Below are 27,664 nucleotides of genomic sequence, written 5' to 3' on the forward strand. Positions count from 1 at the left end.
ACTAAGGTGCCTCATGTAAAGGCGCGCAATATTGCTCATTATCAGAGAAATGCAAATCAAAATTACAATGAGGTACCACCTTACACCAGTCAGAATGGCCATCATCAAAAATTCTGAAAGCTATAAATGCTAGAGAGAGTGTGGAGAAAAGGGAACCGCTACATCATTGGTGGAATTGTAAATTGGTACTATGGAGAACAGTATGAAGGTTCCTCAGAAAACTAAAAATAGAGCTATCATATGATCCAGCAATCCCATTTCTGGGTTTATATCCATACAAAATTATAATTTAAAAAGATGCATGCACCCCTATGTTCATAGCAATACTATTCACAATAGTCAAGACATGGAAACGACCTGAATGTCCACTGACAGGTGAACGGAGAAGACGTGGTACATACAAGCAATGGAATACTACTCAGCCGTAAAAAGTAATGCAATAATGCCATTTACCTCAACACGGATGCAACTAGAGATTATCATAGTAAGTGAAGTCAGAAAGAGAAAAACAAACACCATATAATATCACTTATATGTGAAATCTAAAATATGACACAAATGAACCTAACTATGAAACAGAAACAGACTCATGGGCATAGAGAACAGACTTGCAGTTGCCAAGGGGGAGGATTGGAAGAGGAATGAGTGGGAATATGGGGTCAGCACGTGCAAGCTGTTGTATGTACGATGGATAAACAACAAGGTCCTACTCTATAGCACAGAGAACTATATTCAATATCCTATAGTAAACCATAATGGAAAAAATATAAAAAAGAATGTGTATGTATGTATGTTGATATACATATATGTATGTATAACTGAATCACTTTGCTGTTGAGACCTCTAAAACTTTTTATTATGAAAGTTTCTTAATACAAAAACCACAAAATAATAATATTGAACTGCTGTGTAGTCATCACTTGGCTTCCACGATTATCCAGTCTTATTTCATTTATACCCTGCTTTCCCCTTCTACTAGATGAAGTGGAGATAAAATTCATGTATCATCTTTCATTTATCTGTGCACATCTCAGTAGGTGCCTTTAAAAGATAAGGATTCTTTTTTTAAAACATAGCCTCAATACCATTATCACATCTAAAAATTCCTTGATATCATCAAAAATACAATTAGTGTTCAGATTTCCCCAATTGTCTCAGACATTTGTATTTAATTTATTTATTTTTAATTGAAGGATAATTATGTAACAATAATCTGTTGGTTTCTGTCATATATCAATATGAATCAGCCATAGGTATATGTGTCCCCGCCTTCTTGAACCTCTCTCCCACCTCCTACCCCATTCCACCCCTCTAGCTTGTCACAGAGCACTAGTTTGAGCTTCTTGTGTCTCAGAAGTTTTTAATGATTGTGTTGTTTGAATCCGGATCCACCAATGACCACATATTACCACTTGATTGATATACTTCTTACGTGTCTTTTAATCTCTCTATTTCACAAACACACATAACACTTTCTCTTATCTCTCATTAGAGGAATTTGGTCATTTGTCTTATAGTTTCCCACTTTTTGAATTTTTCTTATTGCACCCTTATTGTGTCATTTAATATGTTCTTCAGTTCTTTGTATTTCTCGCTCTCTCTCTCTCTCTCTCTTTTTTTTTTTGGCCACACCACGCAGCTTGTGGGATCCTAGTTCCCCAATCAGAATCGAGATTGTGCCCTCTGCGGTGAAGCACAGAGTCCTAACCACTGGACCACCAGGGAATTCCCCTTTCTGTATTTCTTTTAACTGTTATATCCAGAGCTGTGCAGTCCAGTATAATAGCCACTAGCCACATGTGGCTATTTACTTTGTATGAATTAAAAATCAATAAAATCTAAAATCCAGTTCCTCCCTCACAACAGCCATATGGCAGTACTCAGTAATCATGTGTGGCTGGTGGATACTGTATTGGACAGTACAGAATAGCACATTTCCATCATCACAGACAGACATTTGGACAGAATGCTTCTAGAGACATCGTCATATCCTCTATGACTGTTTAATTATTTTTTCCTCATTTGTGCTCAAGATCAAAGATGCCCACCCCAAAGTTTGCATTACTAGGCAGGCTTGGGTAATATGAGAAGTCACTCACATGTGCCAGGCCACCCCTGCCTGTTTTAAGTGGCAGCCACCTGTGTTTACAGACAATGATCTTATGTTTGCAATGAGACACGCAGCTACGTACGAGATTCCGTGATGCTAGAAGGTCAGCAGCTCCCAGCGCACTAGCAGCCCTGACCCTACCCTGCCTCCTCAGAGGGAAATTGAGGGAATCAAGGCTAAGCCGGAAGGCTCAGGCTTGCAGTTCTAGGGCATGCTGGTTCCAGAATACTCCCAACCATTCTTCCTTTCCCAGAGGGGCAGGTGCTTCTGTCTGGAATCTTCTTCCTGCCTTGTGTCTTTGTCTTGGCATGTGTGTAACGAGCACATTTCAGAGCACACCGAACAGGTTTCTCAGCTTGTTTCAGTGACACTTGGCAGAGCCCGGGGCGGGGAGGGGGGCGGCTGCTCTGGACGGCAAGCAGTCTGGCTGGCTATGCTTTCTAGCAGAAACCCCACGCCAGAATCCTGAGAAAGCCTCAACCATCTATGAGAAAATGGATTCTCTGGGGATCCTGATAGGAAATAGTGTGGAAAGCAAAACATTCTGTGAGTGTAGGGTTAGGAGATCATCGTTCATGGGTTCATTCATTCTAAAAATAGTTATTGGGCCATAGACTGTGTTTGGCACTAGGATCAATGGTGAACCCAATAAAAGTTTCTGCCCTCAGTGTGGGATGGACATGTACACACTGCTATATTTAAAAGGGATAACCAACAAAGATCTACTGTACAGCAAAGGGAAGTCTGCTTAATACTATTAACTACCTAAATGGGAAAAGAATTTGAAAAAGAAAAGATACATGTCTAACTGAATCACTTTGTTGTACACCTGAAACTATCACAACATTTTTAATCAATGGTACTTCAATATAAAACAAAAACTTTAAAAAAAGTTTCTGCCCTCACCAAGTTTACAGTCTTGAAGGAGGCAGATTCATAAACAAGCCATTTGAACAACACCGTGATGGGGGTGGTGCTAGCGAGTGTCATTAAAGTACCTGGAAGAGATCCCTGCCCCTGACGTGGACTTTCATGGACACACAGTTTAAGCTGAGACCTAAAAGTGAAGTAGCAGTTGGGCAGAAGAAGAGGGTGGAATGCTGAAAGAACATCCTGGAGGAACATTAGAAGTAAGCGTGCATGGGGCATTGGCAGTACAGGATGATGCACGTTTGAGCCGCAGTGGTCAGGGTGGGAGGAGAACAACCAGGGTGAAGAGCAGAGAGACAGGGACTGAGCAAAGCCAGCTCTAGGAGCTGAGGCCGGTCCGAGCTTCCTGTGCCTTGATTTCTTCCTCACCAAATAAGCATAACTCTAACCATGCAGCATGATGGTTAGAGCCCGGTGACCTAACAGACGCAGGAGTATTTTACCACCCATAGCCTAAAGTCCCAGTTGCAGAAAGACAACTGTACTGGTCTGTACAGTCTTTTACCCCTGGAGCCAGTGTGAATTAGAGAGCTATGTCCTGGCATCAGGCTATGTCACGGCATTGAACTCAGCTCCTCTGGGCCCATGAAAGGCAATAACACACATCTCTTGTCTTCCCAACTCCATGTTCAGCGATGCCAGGTTGTTAGCCCAAGTAGGGTACTTACATCATGGAAATTGTCAAACACTACAAATTAGAGCCATCTTTTCCCCTTTGTTGGAGAGCTCGTTAACCAGCACACCACCAAGATGAGGAGGAAAGGGATGGGAACACGAGGAACCCTGGGGCAGCAATTATCAAGGAATGTCCACCCACAACCAGAAAGATCCTTCACAGAGTGGGTCTCTCGTTTCTTTCTGCCATCTGAAGCTGGCCCACCCAAATCTAGCCCTCACAGAAGGGAACAGCAGGGCCACCCTTTCATGCCAGCCTGCTCTCAGACATAGATGAGGAGTGCCAGTGACGCCCGGGTCACAGGGCTGGGACCGGAGCCTCTCAGATCAACAGCTGCTGGGAGCCGCTGTCTTTGGCTCATATGGCCAGCGAGAAATTGGACTTCAATGTTCTGAATAGGCAGAAAAAGATACCTCCTTGCTCCCTTCTGCTCCCTTTCCTGGGGCTGCCAGCTGGCATTTTTTGTCACTCATCATAGCTTCCTGCAGTGGAGATTAGACCCTTGATGAAGAGGACATGTGGGCAAGAAAAAGTCTTTAGCGGTAGGAGGCTCCAAGGCAGGTATACATTGGCATAATGGGGACGCAGACATAGCTCAAAGCACATTTCAAGTGATGGGGCCTTTTTTTAAGGATGACCTAGAGAAATACTGTTTTTATCTGTGGCTAGCATGCCTGGATACTCTTCAATCCTAGAAAAATAGCTAGTTGGGCCTGCTAGAATTTTATGTCAGGAACAGAGACGGCAAAATATCAAGGTTGGAGTTGAATTTAAGTGGCAGTGGTGTGGCTTAATATTCATTCTTTCATTCATCCAACAGATGCTTTCATTCAACAAATACAAATATTGAGTTCCTAGGTGCCTCTAGAATGTAAGTCCCGTAAATGCAGAGACATCATCTGTCTAACTAGTGTGGGTTTTCAGTATGTTTGTGTTGAATAATAAGTCGATGGCGTTGCTTTGACAGGTGTGACTGCTTTGTACACACCATGGTGCTTCTGTCGTGTCCGACTCTTTGTGACTCTGTGGACAGTAGCCCGCCAGGCTCTTCTATTCATGAAATTCTCTAGGCAAGAATACTGGAGTGGGTTGTCATGCCTTTCTCCAGGGGATCTTCCCAACCCAGGGAACGAACCTGCACCTCTTTACATCTACTGCATTGCCAGGAGGGTTCTTTACCTCTAGTGACACCTGGGAAGCCCATGGGAAGTATAAAGATGGACAAATTGTAGACCGTGCTGAGGCAGAGCTCAAATCTGGCGGACAGCAGACAAGTAAACCAGCAGTTACGACACAGGGGGATGAGTGTTGTGCCAGGGGAAGTGTAGGGTTCAGTGGCTCACAGAAAAGGAGGCTCAACTCAGCCTTGTGGGATGAGACAGCAAAGGCTTCCCAGAGACCGGGATGCAGAAGACATAGACTCCATGCCAAAGACATTGGCATCTATTTGACAAGACCTTACGGAAAAAAACAACCATCCATGTATTCTGCAACATCTCATATTCCTAGGAAGACTATAGACTTTGTCTTATTGAGAATATGATTGCAAATAACTGCTGGAATACTTCTATGGCTTAGCCCTCAAAAGCAATTTCTATTTCTCAGGGACGTTCAGAGGATCTCCCTAAATTCAAGCTTCCCACTCCAGTGATCCAGGGCCCAGTGTGACAGGCGACTTGTGGGTCTTCAGTATTTCTCTGATGTCCAGTCACTCACTCCTAACATCAGGTCCAGCTCTGTAGGCAAGCAGGGTACTCTCCTCTAAGGTCACGTCTGTTCCATTTGATAAAAAGGAGAGGGATGCTGTGAATTTTTATTTCAAAGAGGCAGACACGACTGCAGAGGTGCAGAAGGTCCTGGTGGTGACAGTCTTGTCTCAGGGACAGCTGAACTGAGAGCGGAGATTTCTAACTTCCCAGGGCTGTCTATTTTCAGCAAAGGTCATGCAGACTTTTTCTTTGGGTATCACCAGATTAAGATGCCAATACGTCTGAGTGGGCACACATACACAAAAACACCCGGGGCTGAAAGGAGGGAGATTAAAAAGTAAAGCATTTGAAATCCAGATGTAACTTTGGGACAGCAGAAGACAAGCCCAGCCACTTCAGCTCCGCTCGCCAAAGTCACTTTCCCCGAGGGTCTGGGGCACTCACATCCCTTCATTCCTTTTCACATCCTATCCTGTGTGGCACTTTTACTCACCAGCCATTCTCTGGAGGAACACATACACGAGAGCAGAGAGAGTGGTGGAATAAAGTGCCTCTACCCATGACTCTTCAATGGCTAGCAACATTTTGCCAATTTGGTTTTGTCTCATCCCTTGCCCTTATTTCTGATATATTCTGGTATATTCTAAAGTAGATCCTCTAACAGGGAACTCTGCTCAATGTCATGTGGCCGCCCAAATGGGAGGGAGTGTGGGGGAGAATGGATGTGTACATATGTATGGCTGAGTCCCTTTGCTGTCCACCTAAAACTATCACAACATTGTTAATTGGCCATACTCCAATACAAAATTAAAAGTTTAATAAAAAAGGGAAAGAACAGAGATCCTCCTGAAGCTTTAATCATCCACCTAATCTCCCACTATCATGAGCATTGGAAGGAAAGGTAAAATTCACCTTCTTCGCTTTGCAGTTAAGGAAACTGAGGCCCAGAGAGGTGCAGTGCTTCAAGGACCAAGTCTATAAGTTGGGTGTCACATCTTGGGGCCACCTCCAGTGCCCAGACCAGACGACTCCGTGATCAGAAACACTGTGCTGTTTAACCGCGTCATTGCTCCTTCCACTCCAGAAACCTCCACACGGAGGCAAAAGATAGAAAGAACCTGGGGGAGAAAGCCAGTGTACACGTGAGCAGAGCTTCCCCCCACAGGGGAGTAGTGGCGGTGATGGTGGGAGGGTCATTTGACTCATCTTTCCTCCCTCTGTGTGGTGGCTTGGGCTCAGCTTCTCAAACCACATGGAAAGACACTCATAAACCAAGCCCCACACCTACAGGAAAAGCTCTCTCGGGGAATGGGAAAAATTAATGAGGGCAGAATGGCCCCCCAGAATGGGTGAGATGGCTCCTCCCTTTGTCTTTCAGGCTCCCACACACCTCCAGCCCTTCCTCCAAGGTCCCCTGTGCCCTACCTGGAGGAAGACACGGCCACCAACAGCTTCAGGACCAGAGACCCCGCTTATCTCAAAAGCAACCCCAAGCTGTGTATCGAAAACCAGCTGATGTCAGGAGCCGGGGATATGGCTATGAATGTGTTGGGGATTATTTCCTGTGCTGGGGGGTATCAAATCAGCCCCAAAGCAATCTCAGAGAAATGTTTGGAAGGAAAAATGAAAGCATGCTAATAGCGACCCTGAAAAGAGGCTGCTGGTTGTGAGTGGTTCTGTCTCTGACCACTGCTTGAACTCCTGCTTTCTTCCCCCTTTTTCTGCTTTGCTGTGCCGTGCTGAGTCGCTCAGTCATGTCTGATTCTTTGCAACACCTTGGACTGTAGCCTACCAGGCTCCTCTGTCCATGGGGATTCTCCAGGCAAAATTACTGGAGTGGGTTGCCATGCCCTCCTCCAGCGGATTTTCCCAACCCAGGAATCAAACCAGGGTCTCCTGCATTGCAGGCAGATTCTTTACCAGCTGAGCTACCAGGGAAGCCCTTTCCTGCTTTCAGTTTAGTTCACTCAGTCGTGTCTGACACTTTGCGACCCCATGGACTGCAGCACACCAGGCTTCCCTGTCCATCACCAACTCCCAGAGCTTGCTCGATTCATGTCCATCAAGTCGGTGATGCCATCCAACCATCTCATCCTCTCTTGTCCCCTTCTCCTCCCACCTTCAATCCTTCCCAGCATCAGGGTCTTTTCCAAAGAGTCAGTTCTTTGCATCAGGTGGCCAAAGTATTAGAGTTTCAGCTTCAGCATCCGTCCTTCCAATGAATATTCAGGACTGATTTCCTTTAGGTCTGACTGGTTGGGTCTCCTTGCAGTCCAAGGAACTCTCAAGAATCTTCTCCAACACCACAACTCAAAAGCATCAATTCGTTGGCTTTCATCTTTCCTTATATTCCAACTCTCACATCCATACATGACTACTGTAAAAACCATAGCTTTGACTAGACGGACCTTTGTCAGCAAAGTAATATCTCTGCTTTCTAATAAACTGTCTAGGTTGGTCATAGCTTTTCTTCCAAGGAGCAATCATGGCTGCAGTCACCATCTGCAGTGATTTTGAGTGTGGCAGTGTATACAGGAGACCTTTTGAAGAAAGTTGCCATTATCTTCATTACCTCCACGATAGTTTGATCTCAAGTCAAACAGGGAGGGAACAGAGCCCTGCCCATCAACAGAAAATTGGATTAAAGATTTACTGAGCATGGCCCCACCCATCAGAACAAGACCCAGTTTCCCCCACAGTCAGTCTCTCCCATCAGGAAGCTTCCATAAGCCTCTTTTCCTTATCGGGTGTGGACAGAATGAAAACCACAATCACGAAAAACTAATCAAACTAACCCAGGGATCAAACACAGGTCTGTCACATTGCAAGTGGATTCTTTACCAGCTGAGCCACAAGGGAAGCCCAAGAATATTCAAGTGGGTAGCCTATCCCTTCTCCAGGGGATCTTCCCAACCCAGGAATTGAACCAGGGTCTCCTGCATTGCAGGTGGATTCTTTACCAACTGAGCTATCAGGGAAGCCCTCATATGGACCACAGCCTTGTCTAACTCAAACTATGAGCCATGTCGTGTAGGGCCACCCAAGACAGACGGGTCATTGTGGAGAGTTCTGACAAAACATGGTCCACTGGAGAAGGCAATGGCAAACCACTTCGGTATTCTTGCCTTGAGAACCCCATTAACACTATGAAGAGGCAAAAAGATATGACACTGAAAGATGAACTCCCTAGGTCGGTAGGTGCCCAACATGCTACTGGAGATTAGTGGAGAAATAACTGCAGAAAATGAAGAGATGGAGCCAAAGGGAAAACAATACCCAATTGTGGATGTGACTGGTGATGAAAGTAAAGTCTGATGCTGTAAAGAGCAATGTTGCATAGGAATCTGGGATGTTAGATCCATGAATCAAGGTAAATCATAAGTGGTCAAAGAGGAGATGGCAAGAGTGAACATCAACATTTTAGGTATCGGTGAACTAAAATGGACTGGAATGGGTGAATTTAATTTAATTCCTGCTTTAGGATCCCTGGTAACTCAGGAAGGGGGTAGGAGGGACCAGGGGAAAAAAGGCTGGCATGTTCTGGGTGCCTGATTGATATTTGATTCGGGGGGAAGGAAGAAATGCCATGTCCACTGACTCTCAGTGGCTGGAGATACAGAAGGCAGACGTGGGTCTGCGCCCTCCCAGCTCTCTGCCCAGAAGCAGGAGAGGCCTGAGACAGAAGACTTCAGGGAAAGAGGAGAGAGATACATGACAGAAGTCACAGGACAGAAGAGACATTTTTTAAATTGGAAGATACTGGGAAGACCCAGAGGAATCAGGTGGAGAGGGAGGTGGGATGGGGGACCGGGATGGGGAATACGTGTAACTCTATGGCTGATTCATATCAATGTATGACAAAACCCACTGAAAAATAAATAAATAAATAAATTGGAAGATAATTGCTTTACAATGGAGATGTTTAGCTATAGAGCCAATAATAAGAACCTTCCTTGCACTGGTTCACCTTCTATTCCTCAGTGTCTCTCACCTCCCTATTCTCCTCTATAACACTCCAACTTCTAGTTATGCACATAATTGTTTACTTATATTATAAGTTTGATCTTTGTTCCCCCCTACAACTAGACAACACCTGTCATAGTTGGCACTCAAAAATACGGAAGGGACTTCCCTGGTGGCACAGTGGCTAAGACTCTGTACTCCCAATACAAGTAGCCCAGATTCGATCCCTGGTCAGGAAACTGGATCCCACACACTGCAACTAAGAGTTTGCGTGTCACAGCTGAGAGTTCAGAAGCCACAACTGAAAGATTCCACGTGCCACAACTAAGAGTTGGTGTAGCCAAATAAATATTTTAAAAAAATACTTCTTGAAAGAAAAAGTAAGACGTAGGACTGGAAAAGTCAGTCCAGAAGGTATAACAGCAAGCTCATTACTCCCCTTTCCTCCTTTGGGCAAAAAATCTCCAAGCATTCTAATTTAAATACTTCTTATTTGCTAAGAATTTTACTCATTGTTTAATTTATCTCATTAGGTCTCTCAGCAAACCCGTGGGAAAGTGTGTTCAGGGTCCCCAAGAATCCCCAGGATTCAGTGATTCTCTAGAAGGGCTCACAGAACTGAGCAAATCTGTTATACATAGCCCACCAGGTTCCTCTGTCCATGGGATTTTTCAGGCAAGAATACTAGGGTGTGTGGCCATTCCCTTCTCCAGGGGATCTTCCCAATCCAGGGATCGAACCTAGGTCTTCCGCACTGCAGGCAGATTCTTTTCCATCTAAGCTATTAGAGAACCCCCTCATATGCAGTTACAGTTTATTACAGTGAAAGGATACAGACTAAAGTCAGAAATGAAAAAAAAGAAAAGCACATAGGATAGAATCCAGGAGAGACCTGGCACAGCAGCACTTATTTCTCCCTGTAACAGTGCATGACAACACACACATGAAGTACTGCCAACCAAGGAAGCTTGCCCAAGACTCGATGTCCAGGGTTCTTATTGGGGGGTCAGTCAGGTAGGTGTCACTGGCTCTCCATGCAGTTGGCCTTAGTCTCTAGCCCCTCCAGAGGTCAAGATTTTACTGCATAACCCAACCTCTCCCCCAACATAAATCACATTGTTCACCTAGACTATCTACTATGTCCCAAGGCTCCAAGCAAACAGTTCCTCTTGTCAGGCAGGATTTTCCAGGAACTTAGAGGTTATGTCAGGTGAATGGGCCAAATCTCCCACTGGAATCTGCAGAGTTTGGCTAACACAGATTTACCGAGTTTACTACACAAAGAAGTATTAGTATTAGCCCCAATTTATGAATGATCCATACTAAGAATCAAGAAGGCTAAGTGATTTGGCCACAGTTACCAAAGCCAGAATGCAAACCAACGTCTTCCTTGACTTTAACATATGTGTTCTATTGCACCCTAGTACCACTCCCTGAACAAGTGAAATTCTCTATGATAAAAAGAAGTTCTCATAGTATGTCTCATAAGCCTGGCCTCAGAGAGGAATGTCCAGATTCAGACCTTCTGGTGATCTCAAGCCCCCAGCAACAGATGGTCTGGGATTTATCAAGGCCAGCCAGATATGATGTTGTTGAGTGCTGGGAGGGTGGGGGTCTCCCTCCTCACCAGAGATGCATGAGCACAAGGGCCAGCAAACACTTTCTTAAATATACTCCCTTGCCTCTGATATCTGCTCCCAAAGGATTGTCACCATGAGGGAAGGAGGCAGGATGGCTCAGCTGGCCAAGAAAGCAACTAGGAAGTGAGAACCCAGGCCAGTCAGCTTGACCCTTTGCCTCACGAGCAGAGTGAAGTCACCGGGGAAGTTACGTTTACTTTACCCAGCATTTCCTGGGCCTGTCCTGCCAATCTGCAAAGTGGTTCAGATGGCAACGCGAAGTCACACTAGCGGAGTGGAGCTTCTGAGAAGCCTGCCAGCAAATAAGCCTGTATGACTTTGTTCAACTCAGTGATTCCTGAGCCTATTTGAGTATGGAACCCTTTCTGAGTATGGGTACCACTAAATTGTTAAAATTCAGGGCAATTTGGAAAATAGGACCCCAACTCTCCTTTTTTTTTTTATTTTCTAGCTCATGCCAATAGATCTTTCAAATAATTATTATCAGCCATAATTAGTAATCTAATATGCATTCTTTCCCTCCAAGAATGGCAATTTCTGGATGTTTCTGGATTAATTCACAAATTCATTCATTCACCAAGCATTTATTAAACACCTGTTTGTGTCCAGGCCTCAGAGATAGAATTTCAGAGGTGTTTCAGACATGAACCCTAATTTATCCGGTAGGGAATTCATAGCCTGGTGACTGATAACTTGAGCCAAAGGCCAGGATGTTTTTCTCTTGGCTCCATCCTCCCATGATGGGCCATCTTGTGACCAGCGCAGGGAGGTAAGCTGTTAGGTCAGCACATTGGTTTTGGCCCCACCCAATGCCAGGAGTAGAGAACCAGACCAGCCTCTTTCTAAACAAGTGGGGAGTGCCACTCATGCATGGTAAACAGCTCGTTACCCAGGAACAGGCTAAATGCTCACTGCAGCAAAGCTTTTTCCCTTGTCTGCACTCACTGTGATGGTTCCACTCAATTGGGCTCCTTTTCTCTTACCCTGTTATCAATCCACCTACCTCCTTCTTTATTTTCCAATTGGAAATAAGCTCAGAGCTCGTTGGCAGATAGACCTGCTGCTGTTTTTGAATTCTGCCATTTGGTTATTTCCCTGTTTTGCAGTTTTACTGTCTATAGGGTTGTAGTATGCATTAATCAAGACTTTTTCAGTTTCAGGGGTCAGAAAACAATTCCAGGCAATTTCAATAATAAACAATACATTGAGAATATCATCTCATTTAACTGTGTATCCTGAGTCATAGCTGGATGTAGACATTCAAATTTTATTGCCAAGGCTCTATCCATCAATACCTATTATAGTTACCTGTTTATCTCATGATTTCGCTAGTTCTTCTGCCTTCTGCACCTTCGTTCAAGAAGGTGTGCCTGGTGTTTGGGAAATATCATCACTGGTAGTCCAAGGCTCACCACCTCCAGGCTCATGATCCAAAAGAAACACTCTCTTCTTGGGTGTCTATATATCACACATCAAAGAAGATTCTAACTGACCCTATTTGGAGCACATGCCTGCCCTGTACTGGCATTATACCAGGAGGATTTGGGCACTCTGTTACTGAGCAAAACTTGGGTCCACTCACCCACACAGTAAAACCAATCTACTGACATTGGTCGTGGTGAGGAAAGTGCAGCATTAATTGCGGAACACCAAGCAGGGAGAATTGGTGGCTAATGCTCAAAAGACCCAACTCCACAAAGGATTTCAGGGAAGGGATTTTAAAGGCAAGATGAAGGAGAGGGTTGCAGGATGCCTGATCAGCTCATGGATATTTTTCTGATTGGTTGGTGGAGAGGTAACTGGGTGGTATTTGGCGAGTTAACATCATCAACCTTTTGGTTTTGACTGGTCTGAGTTCTATGTGTATGTGGTCATCACTTTTTTCACCTGAAGGGGATTTTAGTATCTATAAAACTACTCAAGGACATGGCTCAGAATATTACCTATCATCCTTGATGAGAAACGAAAGGTCCTTGACTTTGTATTTGGCTAAACTATTTATTGTGTCTTACTTGGCTGTTCTTGTTTCTGCATTTTCTCATCTTAAATTTATTTTCTGAAACTCAGGGAAGCCTTAGGAGGCTAAAATTTTTTTCATATAAACAAAAAGCAGAGGACATAGCACCGAATAGGGGTTAGTCCTGTCCCCAGAAAGACCCCCACAGGGCCTTACTCAGTTTATTAATGGCCAGCCTGGGCCACATACCCATGTGTATGTGGTGTGACCAGAATGAATGACATGCCTCTGAGAAGATGGAGACCAAACCGGTGGATCCTCAGAGAAGGGGCGCCTGCCATTTTACTAGTAACACACATAAGTACTGCAACATAATTTTACCATGAATATCTCTGCATGCCCCTGTTGCCTTATTTCAGTGTCCTATGCTTTATCTTCCCTCAAAGAATGGCCCTCAAGACTTTCAGACCCTACTGAGGTGATAGATCAATAGACTGGCACATTGACTTATTAAGTCTTTTGAATCTCAGAAAACGAAAGCTTGTTAGCCACACACTCAGCCTTCCATTGGATTATCTGGCTCTTTGAAAAGCACCAGGAAAAACATTTGGTTATTACCTGACTCTGAAACCTCCACACTCACTTTATCCTCATCGCCCCTTCCACCTGCACCTGTCAATACAAAAAACAGGGTGGTAAAAGCTGTTTCCAGCCATACACCAGGTGATGGCTAATGTGGAACTTGGAGTCATTTTCCCTTGAGAGAACCTTTGAGGACCAGATAGAATCTGGTCCACCTGAGTCTCTTCAGGTGCTTAACTTTTACATGAGGGCTCTGGAATTCAATAATTCATGCTAATGCGACCAGCAGCAAGCAAATCACATTCAAACTCTGCTCAGATTTTGATTATAAAACAACACCCCAAATGAATTTTATGATGGATAACATACTAGGTGATTTCAGGAGGATGAAACAAAAGTCAGGGCTTTGAGGTCAAATGAACGGAAGTCAGTCTCAGGGCCGCTGGTCATTGACTGTGTGACTTTGCCTGAACGTTGAACATCTCAGAACTTCTGTTTCGTCATTGATAAAATTAAGATAAAACTATTTTACGGGTTTTGAGATCATATGAATGAGATACTACATAGAAAGTGCAATTATTGTTGTTGCTTAGTCATTAAGTCGTGTCTGACTCTATTGCAACCCCATGGATGGTAAATAACCTGCCAGGCTCCTCTGTTCATGGGACTTTCCAGGCAAGAATGCTAGAGTGGGTTGCCATTTCCTTCTCCAGGGGATCTTCCCAACACAGGGATCAAACCCACATCTCCTATGTCTCCTACACTGCAGGTGGACTCTTTACCACTGATCCACCTGGGAAGCCCACAGTAGGGCAATAAGACAAATCTCTACGGGTTGCCAGAACCACAATAAATGTTCATTTCCTTCCCCTCTTCAGATTCTCTCTGTTTCTTCTTCCCCATCCCCACCCCCACCTCCACCACCTTTACAACACAGAAGCCAGTGTTTCCTATAAGTATGAATGTAGAACTGAGAATAAAAGGGGAGAATGAAGAGAAAAGGTGATGAAAAATATTTTCATGTTAAAAGTAGAATTTACAATCTGCTTCCACAATCCTTTATCCCTACTGAGGGGAGATGGAGATAAGATGAAGATGGTCAGACAATTAGTACTATCACAGGGTTTCAAAGTTTATGTCTCTTCAAAGAGATTTAAGCAGTTTGTGCAGTTTTAGTTTAATATACTTGCTCAGTGGTCATTAAAATATATAAACCACTTGTATGGAAATGTCTTCCAGAAAAGAAAGGAAAAAAGCAACTTGGCCATTTACAACACCTACGTTAAATCTCCATTGCTCTTATTTTAGTTAGAATAAAATGTAACTCAGACCAGAGGCATCAAACTTGGATGGGTGGGAAAGTGTCATAAAAATGCAGCTAAACAGTTCATGAACTTAGGCAAATTTTTAACCTCTTTGATCCCCAGTTTTCTAATCACAGGTGGGAAGAATTAAATAAAAGATATTGTGGAGTGCTTAGCACAGTATCTGGTACATAGGAAGAAACACTCAATAAATATTAGTTATTGATATCATCCTTATTATACAAAGTCAAAGGGCTTAAATTCTTTTTTTCCTAATTTTTCATTCCTCCTTCCTTTGCTTTCCTTTCCTTTTACAAATCAAAAATGACAGTGTAATAGGCAAGATGGAAGTTCATTTAGCTTTCAGATAAAAATTGGGAAGTAAAGTAACCCAGGACTTGCCTAGCAGCTCTACAATGCAGACTACTTCCCCCCTTTTTAGGTGAGACTTTCATCCTCATTGTTCAAGATGGCAGCTAGACCTCCAGCAATCATGTCCACATTCCCCATAACAAAATGGAGGAAAGGAAAAGAAAGTCAGTCCCTTTCAGTAAGGACATTTCCTAAAATGTTCTTATATCCTTTTGGCCAGATGTAACTGCCAGTTGAGTTCAGTTCAGTCGCTCAGTCGTGTCCAACTCTTTGCAACTCCATGGACTGCAGCGTGCCAGGTTTCCGTGTCCATCACCATCTCCCAGAGCTTGCTCAAACTCATGTCCATTGACTCGGTGATGCCATCCAACCATCTCATCCTCTGTCGTCCCCTTCTCCTCCCGCCTTCAATCCTTCCCAGCATCAGGGTCTTTTCCCCTGAGTCAGTTCTTCAAATTAAGTGGCCAAAGTCCTGGAGTTTCAGCTTCAGCAGAGCTGGTAAATGTGACCTGTGTGTTCCAGATGCTGACGTACCCAGAAAAATGTGATTTATATTACAACATAAAACTGAGAGAAGGCATAGAGACTGACAACCATTACTCCCTGATATAGCTCACCCTGGGAGTCTAACAGATTTAGATCATTTCCCAGAAATCCTCTGCTGTCATTCTGCTTCCTCCTACTTACTTCTCATGTAAGGGAACAGCTTCTCCAAAAGGTAGTTCCATGGTTTGTTAATCCTACTTAGCTTGGCTTATTTTCTTCCTAAATTTCTCCCATACCTTTCACTTCTCATCCCCTAGCTTCATTCATTTTCTTTCTACCATCCGATTTTAATAGACAACACAATTACTCCCTTGTAGAAAAGTTAGAAAACTCATCAAAGCACTTAGGGGAATTTTATTTTAAATATTCAAAAATCTCAGCATTTAGAAATAACCACTTTTCAACTGTTAGTGTACAGCCATCTAACATTTTCCCCAGGTAAATATATACATGTATATATATACATGTATATATTTATAAAGAAAGCCTAGCGTGCATAACTGTTTTTAATCTCTTCTGTTCTACTTAACAATATGAGTAACTCTCAGTGTTGTTAATTATAGATCAACATCATCAATTTTAATGATTGCAGGGTTTTCCATTGTATGGGTATATCATAATTTATTCAACTGATTCTGTTTATACACAACACTGGGTTAAACCTCCTAATACATCCATCTTGGCCACTTGTCCACCAGAGGAGCTGTGTTCCCGTGGTTGTCTAACTCCCCAGGGACCAGCAGAAAAGCACTCGTCTGCCATCCCATTAGCAATATGGTGCTGTTCAGGTCTTATCTCGATCCCTAAGCTGTGTGCAGTTCATTTTTAAATGAACATTGAAGACTCAGAAGGTCCTTGAAGAACTGAATTAATATCTCCTTACCTCCCCCTCATAAATAGAAAGACTGTCCCCAGCCGAGGGGCTACTCCACCCAATGACTGAGGGAAACACAATACAATTGCAGCTGACACTGAAGGGCTTTCTATAAAACCCAAGTTACTAGAACTTTCCATTTGTCAAACTGACTTCAAGCAAGACCAGAGTGAGACCGTTTCTCTGTGGAGAAACCAGTTTCAATTAGGAAAAAAAAATGCATTTGACTGAAATAATTATTTAGACTGACAACTGATTTGACAAATAACAGTTCTTTAGCTGATTTTTTTTAAGCGATGATTGATTTCTGACTGTTAATTTGTCTTAGTTGTGCTTGCTAAAGATCCAAACACACATGGGGTTTTCAGTTTCTAGACAAGGCTGAAGACAAATTATGGTGTATCACTCTCACATCGCACTTTCTATTTTCAGGGAGTTTTCACCTCAGTTTTCTTCCCATTAACACGGAGGAGTAGGTAGAACTGATAGCAGTAGCCCTACACTACAGATGATCATTCTAAGAGGTGTCATCTATTGAGCACATTCTATGCAAAATATGAAACAATTCACAAATACATCTTTAATATTCTTTAGTCCTCACAGCAACTCTAATAAGGTAGATATTGTTATCACTTCATCTTATAAGTGAACATGGTTTAAGAAAGATGAAATGACTGTAGTCACACAGGAGCAAAGAGGTGAAGCCAGAATTCAAAATCAGTATTCCTAGCAAGAGTCACGGTCTTACCCAAGTTCCCAGAGTTGCCGTCAAGTCCAAAGCCCTGCTCCCTGCATAGTGACTAAGAACAGGGTCTCTAAAGTCAGATTGTCTGAGTTCAAGCCCCCTATCGCCATTTCCCAGCTGTGCCACCTTAAGGCGAGTTACTACACCCTCTGTGCCTCAGTCTCTCCACCTTAGAAACGGGGGTAATACTGTCTGTCTCAAAGGTCAGACAAGGAAATCCACCTCTGGCACTTAGTGCGTGGAAGGTACTCTGTAATTAGTACCTAATGTGACCCCTTGGTCCCTCCAGCCTCTAAGCCATACATATTTTCTTGATCTGTGTCACTGCAGGTGCCTCGAGCGAAGGCCTTATGCAACTACCGAGGGCAGAATCCCGGTGACCTGAGGTTTAATAAGGGAGATGTCATCCTCCTCCGAAGACAGCTGGATGAGAACTGGTACCAGGGGGAAATTAATGGAGTCAGTGGAGTCTTCCCAGCCAGCTCCGTGGAGGTCATCAAGCAGCTGCCCCAGCCACCCCCACTCTGCCGGGCCCTCTACAACTTCGACCTTCGTGACAAGGACAGGAGTGAGAACCAGGACTGCCTGACCTTCCTCAAGGTGAGATTCTGGGCGGCCACCAAAGTCACCAGTGATCACATAAAGGCTGTGGCAGAACTTAACTGTTTGTTTAATATTTGTTGATTTTTTAAAATTGCATTTTATAAAGGCTTCCCTGGTGGCTCAGTGGTAAAGAATCCACCTGCCAATGCAGGAGATGCAGGTTTGATCCCTGGGTCAGGAAGATCTCCTGAAGGAGGAAATGGCAACCCACTCCAGAATTCTTGCCTGGAGAATTCCATGGACAGAGGAACCTGGCAGACTACAATCCATGGGGTCTCAAAGAGTCGGACATGACTGAGTGACCAAACAACAATGAACAGCGTGTGCCTATATATGTTATGTGTACGTGTAGTTCAAACTATATGGAGGTGAAGTCACCAGAGAAATCTAACAGGAGTTTGATGGCAGTCCTCAAACATTTGTATTGCAATTATGAAACTAAGTATCCATACACTCATTCATTCATTCATTCATTCATTCTGCAGTCACTTTTGACCACCTGTTCTTTTCAGACACTGGGGAGATAGCATGAACAAGTCACAGCATCTGCGCTTGGGCAGAGTAGTGGGAGAAACAGATAGTTAGAAAATTGTAAACATAGTTTAACAGCATGCTGTATAGAACTACAGATCTTACCTCTTCATTGAGTGTCTGTAAGGATATTCTTGCTGACCAAGTTCACTACTGCTTGTTTACCACACTATTTTGTCTGTAGACATTGCATTCAAAACACTCTAAACAGCAGCTCCTGAAGCCTGCCTGCCTAGAGCCTGTGCTCCTCAACATCAGAAGCCACCACAATGAGAAGCCTGCACACCACAGCAAAGAATGACCTTCACTCTGCAACTAGAGAAACTCCATGTGTAGCAACAAAGACCCATCGCAACCATAGATAAATAAGTAAATTTTTAAAAACCACTCCAAACACACACAATAGCATAATTATATCTTTACACATAAATAACCTCTTACAAGATACATTTTCCAAGGACATCAGTTACCTACGATTTTTTTTAACCTCTCTTCTTTATTGGCTGATTCTTCACCATCTGTAAGTAACAAGTTTGCTAAAGTCTAGACGATAGCCATCTCTGTATATTTGGGGTGAGGGGGTGGATCCAGGACACACTGAATCCTGAGGATGCAGAGTCCATGGATCCAGAGGCTAAACTGTACCCTAAGTCTCGAATCTGAGCAACCTCCGGGAGGTAGTGGAGGACGGGGAAGCCTGGTATGCTGCAGTCCATGGAGGTGCAAAGAGTTAGCGACGTAGCGACTGAGCAACAACAAAATTCAGGATTTATTATTCCCTAAACATTCAAATTTTCTCATAGAAACCAAAGTTGGGGTAGTTTTTATTCTTTGCAACTTAAGTCAAATACAAGTGCAAGTAGCACTGCTACCGTAAGTTCAGGAAAAGTCTTTTGTTTTGTAAAACATTTTTCTTCCATCGCTCCCTGACATGAGATTTGCTTCAGATTCCCTCAGACCAGATCACTTCACTGTTCTCCATATTATGAAATACTGATCTTTGTTATTGTCTTCACACCTCAGAGTGAGTCCCCTAAAGAATACTATTCTGTAGCCGACCTGCATATTTTATACTTTGGCTACAGCCAGAGGACAGCAGTTCAATTCCACACATGTTTATTGAGTAGTTACTCTGTGCCTGGCATTAGGCACTGAGCTCTGGGGATACAGCCAGAGGAAGACATAGGCAGGGAGCATATCTGCTTTCGTGTCCCCTCTCTGGGAATTTGCAAACCGGGACACTTACCCAAGAACTTGTTCATTCATTGAATTCATCCATGTACCAGGCTGTCTATGCAGATACAGTGAAGAGTCATTGTCCATATCTTCATGGAGCCAGCAGTCTAGTGGAAGGAGCAAACACATAAATGGGAAATTATGACAAAGGACTCAGAAGAGAGGATTTGCTCCCTCCTAGAAGATTATCAGGGTTTCCCCAATGGTTCATCGTTAAAGATCTGTCTGCCGATTCAGGAGACACTGGTTCAATCCTTGGGTTGGGAAGATCCCTTGGAGGAGGAAATGGTAACCCACTCCAGTATTCTTGCCTGGAAAATCCAACGAACAGAGAGCCTGTCGGGCTACAGTTCATAGAGTCACAAAGAGTCTGACATGACTGAGCGCGGCACAATGGCAGAAGGCTATCATAGACTGAGACTTCACTAGGAAATCTCATGGTCTTCCTAAATTCAGCATGTCTAAAAAAAACTCAAGGTCTTTTCTCCCAAAGCTACTCTTTTCCTGGTATTTTCTGCCTCAGTAAGTTTTCCAGTTTATTCACACATGCATTCATTCATTCACCCATGCATGCATTCAAGAAATACTGATTGTTTAAAAATTGTGAATCACTGTGTTGTACACCTAAAACTTATATTGCACATCAACTATACCTCAATTTAAAAATGATAATAATAAAAACTGATTAGTTGACTGCTAAAAGGAAGCCATTGTATAAGGTCCCGGGCACAAAAAATGATCAAAATAGATCCAGGCCCTACAGACACAGAGTTTATGGTCTGATGGGATAGACAGATATTATAGCAACCATAACATAAACGTGTAATTGCAGATTATAATAAGGACAAAGAAATCTAAGAAATGGTATAGTGCCATAATGAATTTAGATTTGGATTCATCTACATTACTAAGGGACATAGATCAGAGAGATCAGTGGATGAATATTCAGATTTAGATGGATGAATATTCAGACTTAGATCGATGAACAGGTGTGGACATGGAAAGATGTTCCTGATGTGATGTTAAGGGAAAAAAACAATGTATCCTATATGACTTCATTTGAATGAATGCAAAAGAAGCCAAATGAATATATATGCTAGAGTCAGAGTGGAGGTAACCTCTTGCTAGGTGTCAGGGAAAAGCACAAGAGCCATCTAGGTGCTGGAAATATTCATATGGGGGCTTTGTAGATATATTCAATTTTAAGACTTAATCAAGCTTTACATCTAAAATATTTATGCTTTATTGTATGCTTGTATACATTTTTTAGAAAGAGGTTTTTAAATTTTAGTTTCTAATTTTTATATTAAATATAAAATATATTATAATTTTATATATTTATTTATATATATTTTATCTTCATATAAAAGAACCTGGAAGAAAAACATGTTAACCAAGAGGTTAACACTGATTGTATCTATATTGTGATAGAATTCTTTGTTTTGCCTATTTACGTTTTCAAACATTTCTACAAATCTCCATATAACCTTTGATAATAAAAACTTGAATAAAAAGCCATTTTCTGTTTGATACATTAAAAATTGAACGGGTTCTGAAAAGTGTTCAAAATCAGAGTACAATACATTCTTCATTTTGCTAAGCCAAAAGTCTGTCTCCCTACGTCTTCCATGTTGATTTCGCATCAGATTAATTTAAATGAAAAGCCCTGATTCTGCTGGTGATGGAACATTAGAGACATTTCCAAGTTTTCTTAATGGATTTCCTTGATGCTCCAGATTATTTCTACTCCTCCTTTGGTCTTAGTGACCCAAATACTGCCCTTTATGGAGAAAAGAGTATTTTAGCAGAGAGATTTTGTAAATAGGTTGTGAAAGAGTTACCTTACTTGCACCTTACACCGTCTGAGACTCCAAGCTGATCTCCATGGAAAGCTTCCCTCCCAGAAAACTGAGAGTAAAAGCTAACCAGGAGACTTTCTGTCTTTCAGGATGATATCATCACTGTGATCAGCCGAGTGGATGAGAACTGGGCAGAAGGCAAGTTGGGAGATAAAGTCGGTATCTTCCCAATCTTGTTTGTAGAGGTATGTGACTATCAAATCTACATCTGATGTGAGGTTAGAATTATACACAGACTACAGTGATGACCGAGAGCAATTTCTATTTGATATGAGGCTTATTTCAGAACTAACTAAAGTCTTGAAAGAGGAGATGCTAGTCCATAATATCCATTTCTGAACTTCTCTGGTGGTCCACTGGTTGAGACTCCGTGATTCCAATGCAGGGGGCACAGGTTTGATCCCTGGTCCAGGAACTAGTGTCCCACATGCCATGCTGTGAGGCCAAAAAAATTTTTTTTATTACAAAATACCCATTTCTGGCAAGAGTGTGGGTAAATAGGCCTTTTCATTCTGCTGATGGCAATACAAATCACCATCATCTCTCATCTCCAGACTTAAACTCTATCAAGGATGTTGAAAATGTACATCTCTTGTGAGCCATGAATTCCACACCTGAGAGTTGATTATAAGGAAATAATAAAACAAATGTTCAAAGAAGTATGTACAAAATGCACAAAAATGTTTACCATAGCATTGTGCGTAGTGGTGAAAAGTCTGAAATAATCTAACTACACAGCAATAAGGATTTAGGGGTTTTTTTAATTATGGTGATGGAAAAATACAAGCCCATTAAAAATAAAATGTTAAAAGATAATACTCAATATCAGGGAGCATCTGGTATTATGGAAAGATGTTTGTGATTTATTGTTCAGTTCAGTTAGTTCAGTAGTTCAGTCATGTCCAACTCTTTGCAGCCCAATGGACTGCAACACACCAGGCTTCACCACCATCTCCCATCACCAACTACCAGAGCTTGCTCAAACTCATGTCCATTGACTTGGTGATGCCATCCAACCTTCTCATCTTCTGTCATCCCCTTCTCCTCCTGCCTTCAATCTTTCCCAGTATCAGGGACTTTTCCAAGGAGTCAGTTCTTTGCAGCAGGTGGACAAAGTATTGGAGCTTCAGCTTCAGCATCAGCCCTTCCAATGAATATTCAGAACTGATTTCCTTCAGGATGAATTGATTGGATCTCCTTGTAGTCCAAGACACTCTCAAGAGTCTTCTCCAACACCACAGTTTTTTTAAAAGCTTCAATTATTTGGTGCTCAGATTTCTTTACATCCAATTCTTACATTCATACATGACTACTGGAAAAAAACCATAGGTTTGATTAGATAGACCTTTGTTGGCAAGGTAATGTCTCTGCTTTTTAATATGCTGTCTATGTTGGTCATAGCTTTTCTTCCAAGGAGCAAGCATGTTTTAATTTCATGGCTGCAGTCACCATCTGCAGTGATTTTGGAGCCCAAGAAAATAAAGTTTGTCACTGTTTCCATTGCTTCTTCATCTATTTGCCATGACGTGATGGGACCGGATGCCATGATCTTAATTTTTTGAATGTTGAGTTTTAAGCCAATTTTTCAGTCTCCTCTTTCACTTTCATCAAGAGGCTCTTTAGTTCTTCGCTTTCTGCCATAAGGGTGGTGTCATCTGCATATCTGAGGTTATTGATATTTCCCCCAGAAATCTTGATTCCAGCTTGTGCTTCATCCAGTCCAGCATTTCACATGATGTACTCTGAATATAAGTTAAATAAGCAAGGTAACATTATACAGCCTTGATGTACTCCTTTCCCAATTTGGAACCAGTCCATTGTTCCATGTACGGTTCTAAACTGTTGCCTCTTGACCTGTGTACAGATTTCTCAGGAGGCAGGTAAAGTGGTCTGGTATTCTCATCTCTTTAAGAATTTTCCAGTTTGTTGTGATCCCTACAGTCAAAGGCTTTGGCATAGTTAATGAAGCAGAAGTAGATGCTTTTCTGGAACTCTCTTGCTTTTTCGATGATCCAACAGATGTTGGCAATTTGATCTCTGGTTCCTCTGCCTTTTCTAAATCAGGCTTGAACATCTGGAATTTCTCAGTTCATGTACTGTTGCAGCCTGGCATGAAGAATTTTGAGCATTACTTTGCTAGCATGCGAGATGAGTGCAATTGTGTGGTAGATGGAACTTTCTTTGGCATTGCCTTTCTTTGAGATTGGAATGAAAACTGACCTTTTCCAGTCCTGTGGCCACTGCTGAGTTTTCCAAATTTGCTGGCATATTGAGTGCAGCACTTTCACAGCATCATCTTTTAGGATTTGAAATAGCTCAGCTGGAATTCCATCACCTCCACTAGCTTTGTTTGTAGTGATGCTTCCTAAGGCCCACTTGACTTCACGCTCCAGGATGTCTGGCTGTAGGTGAGTGATCACACCATCGTGATTATCTGGGTCATGAAGATCTTTTTTGTATAGTTCTTCTGTGTACTCTTGCCACCTCTTCTTAATCTCTTCTGCTTCTGTAGGTCCCTACCATTTCTGTCCTTTATTGTGCCCATCTTTGCATGAAATGTTCCCTTGGTATCTCTAATTTTCTTAAAGAGATCTCTAGTCTTTCCCATTCTATTGTTTTCCTCTATTTCTTTGCACTGATCACTTAGGATTGTTAGCTAAAATAAATTTTAATGCTTGTAGAGTTTCAGATTTAGAAAATGAAGTTCTAGAGTTTTGTTTCTTAACAATGTGACTGTGACTATAATTAACGTTAACAAATTGTATACTTAAAGATGATGATTATGGTAAATTTGCTATGTATTTTTTCCCCATGATTTTTAAAAAACAAAGTAACTGCATGAAACTAGCTTTATAAATGTGTGTGTGTGTGTGTGTGTGTGTGTGTGTGCGCGCATAAATGGATAAAGGACTGGAAGAATATGTACCAAGATATTAACAGTGGTGATCACCAGATGGTGCGATTCTAAATGATTTCCATTTTCTTCTCCCACCCTGTATTTTGTAAATCTTCAGAAATAAGCACAGATTACTTCTATTTTTTTTAATCTACTTTAAAAGAAAGAAAGAACACCTGTTAAGTTATCTCCCTGTTTCTCCAGATAATATATCATCTATAGCCTCTAACCTCTCTAGCTGTCAGCCTCACCCCAGCTTGAAGCAGGTTATCACAAATTTGAAAGAGAGGTTTCATTGTTTAACGACATTTGTTGAGCGCTTACCAAGCACAAAGCTTTAAAAGTGAGCAATGCCGAGCTATAAAAGAAGTAAAAGGTGTATTCTTGGCCCTCTAGGAGGGTGGGGTGAAACGAAACAGAGGCAGAGTTGCAGAGAAGGGACCAGTATGTCCATCTGAAGAGCCAGAGCAGGTTGTGAAGTGCATGGAGCGCCCAGAACACTGCCCAGGTGTTGAGGTTCCGTCTGTACCACCCACCACCTCCATCTGTATGGAAGGAAGGAAAGATGGGAGGGAGGGAGAGAGGAAGGGTCCAGAGAGGCTGGGCCTCCTACTCTCACCACCAAACGATAGTGCTTTTTCTCTTGTTGAAGCCCCACCCAGGTATACCCACCGAGTTCTCTACTTGTTCAATGTCACTCATTTTATGAGGCTCAGCTAGAAACCTATTTTTCCACACAATTCCAGTAACTAGTTGGAACACTCAGCTGTCTCTTTCTTCTCTGAACACCTCATGAATATGTGCATTGTACTCCACAGGCTAGCCCAACACAGAGCAGATACTTTGTTTAAAAATTTTTTTTTAAAAAATTAGCTTCACAAGCAAATGAATGAAAAAATATTTGGGAAGTGTTCCAACTGACTGGGGAAAAACCTCAGAGAACCATCCTTTCAACGTGACCTCGTCCCTCATCCTAAATATGTATTCAATCGTTCAACTAATTTTTCATTGAATGCCTGCTATGTCAGGTCTTGTGCTAAGTTCTAGTGATACAAGTCAGATATGGGTCCCTAAGTTCAAGGACTGTAAGGGAGACATTAATAAGTAATTATAAGTGTGATGAATGATGCAAAAAGTGAAGGAGAGGGAATTACTGGGGGGAGGAGGGTATGATGTGCAACTTACTTGAGTAGGGTGTTAGCAGATGCCTTGTAAACCAAGATCTGACAAGTGATTAGGAGTTGTTTAGGTAAGAATGGAGGGAAGAGAGTTTTGGGGACTGGAGGTAATATGTGCAAATGTCCTGCAGGATAAGGAAGTGTGGTAGCCTCCAAAGAACCAAAAAATACTAGAGCTGGAGCTTAGAGAGTAAGAGAGAGACAGGAAAACAAAGCCAGGGAAACAAATGGGAACCAGACCAGAGGGGACCTTGTAAACCTTCCTGCATTAGTCAGGATGAGCCAGGTTATGCCATGGTAATAAACAGCCCCCATATCTCAGTGGCGTCACAAGAAAAGTTATATCCAACCCACATTACTTGCTCACATAGTCATTGAGGAACCCTGCAGGATGAGGCTGGGCCATCTTAAAGCTATGCCATCAGGAACACATGGACTTCCTAGGTTTCATGGCAGGGGAAGAGTAAAGAAGAGGGAGTTGTATACCAGCAAAGGCCTCAGCTCTGTGACATTTGTCACTCCTACTCATAGTTCATTGGCCTGAACGAATCACATAGTCCCTTCTGTCCTAAAGCCAGCTGAGAAGTATAAAGGATCACATGAAATATTTGCTGAGCATTCCTGCCATAGCATAAGAAGTTTGAACTTGACCCAGAAATCAGTGGACACAACTGAAATATTTAAAATGAGGCAGTGGCTCCTTCAGATTTGGGCTTCTTTTTTTGATTATTATTTTCAGTTTTTGGCTGTGCTGGGCCTTCGGTGCTGCACGTGGGCTTTCTCTAGCTGCAGAGGGGGCTCCTCACTGTGGCGGCTGCTCTTGTTGGGGAGCAGAGGATCTAGCCCCACAGGCTTCACTTGTTGCTTCACATGGACTGCGTGGTTGCGGCTCGCGGGTTCTAGAGCACAGGCTCAGTAGCTGTGGCACACGGGCTTGGTTGCTCCATGGCATGTGGAATCCTCCCAAACCAGGGATCAAACCCATGTGCCCTGCATTGGCAGGTGGATTCTTTACCACCTGGGAAATCCAGATTGGGGTTTCTTAAAGATTGCTCTGAATGCAGTGGGGAAAATATATGAGCAGGAGGGGTTAAAAAAAAAAAGGCAGAAAGATCAACTGAGCTACTCCATCACTCAGTTAGAAAATGACTGTGGCTTTGACCAGTAGATTGGAAACAAGTGGACAGGTTCCAGAGCCTTTGAGTAGGTAGATCCACAGGAGTGGGGGACACGGGCGAGGAAGTGGTCAAGGATAACACCCCACTTTTGGCTCTGTGTGCCCAGGTCAGTGGTAGGGCCATCTGCTGGATGAAGCAACACTTGGTGACGAGGAGCAGTTATGATGTTTGGGAGATGGCGGTTATGTCTCCAAGGACAGGCATCAGCTACGAGTAAACCCTGTGCTGAGTTTAGTTTCTCAGTCGGGTCCGACTCTTTGCAACCCCATGGACTGTAGCCCACCAGGCTCCTCTGTTCATGGGATTCTCTAGGCAAGAATACTGGAGTGGGTGGCCTTTCCCTTCTCCAGAGGATCTTCTCAACCCAGGGACTGAACCCAGGTCTCCCGCATTGCAGGCTGATTCTTTACCATCTGAGCCACCAGGGAAGCCCAAGAATACTGGAGTGGGTAGCCTATCCCTTCTTCGGGGGAACTTCCCCACCCAGGAATTGAACTGGGGTCTCTTGCATTGCAGGTGGATTCCTTACCAGTTGAGCTACCAGGGAAGCCCCTCAACTAATCCCTAGCTGGATGCATAGTAGGTGCTTAAATTTTTGTAGATTAGAGCTTACATAGTCCCTTGTATTATTTCAAGAAGCTTCTTCATCGGTATGGGAAAACAAGGCATCACTGATTTCATTACCCTTTTCTGATACCCTTCTTTCCCAAAACTTCTACACTTAATGATTATTCATTTGGATACTCTCCCCACCACTCCACCTCTAAAATTAGTG

General features: G+C 42.8%; 1 protein-coding gene across 1 annotated transcript in view; it reads left to right on the plus strand.

Annotated features, from left to right (window-relative positions):
* The window catches only part of SH3RF2 (SH3 domain containing ring finger 2), a 141,916-nt gene that overhangs the window by 42,011 nt on the left and 72,241 nt on the right, over window positions 1-27,664 (plus strand). The window contains exons 3-4 of the mRNA XM_065935631.1: window positions 17,739-18,008; window positions 21,727-21,822. Of these exons, the coding sequence (XP_065791703.1) occupies window positions 17,739-18,008; window positions 21,727-21,822 (366 nt within the window). The remainder of the gene's footprint in view (window positions 1-17,738; window positions 18,009-21,726; window positions 21,823-27,664) is intronic.

The sequence above is a fragment of the Muntiacus reevesi genome, chromosome 1, assembly GCF_963930625.1.
Source record: "Muntiacus reevesi chromosome 1, mMunRee1.1, whole genome shotgun sequence".
Taxonomy (NCBI): Eukaryota; Metazoa; Chordata; class Mammalia; order Artiodactyla; family Cervidae; genus Muntiacus; species Muntiacus reevesi.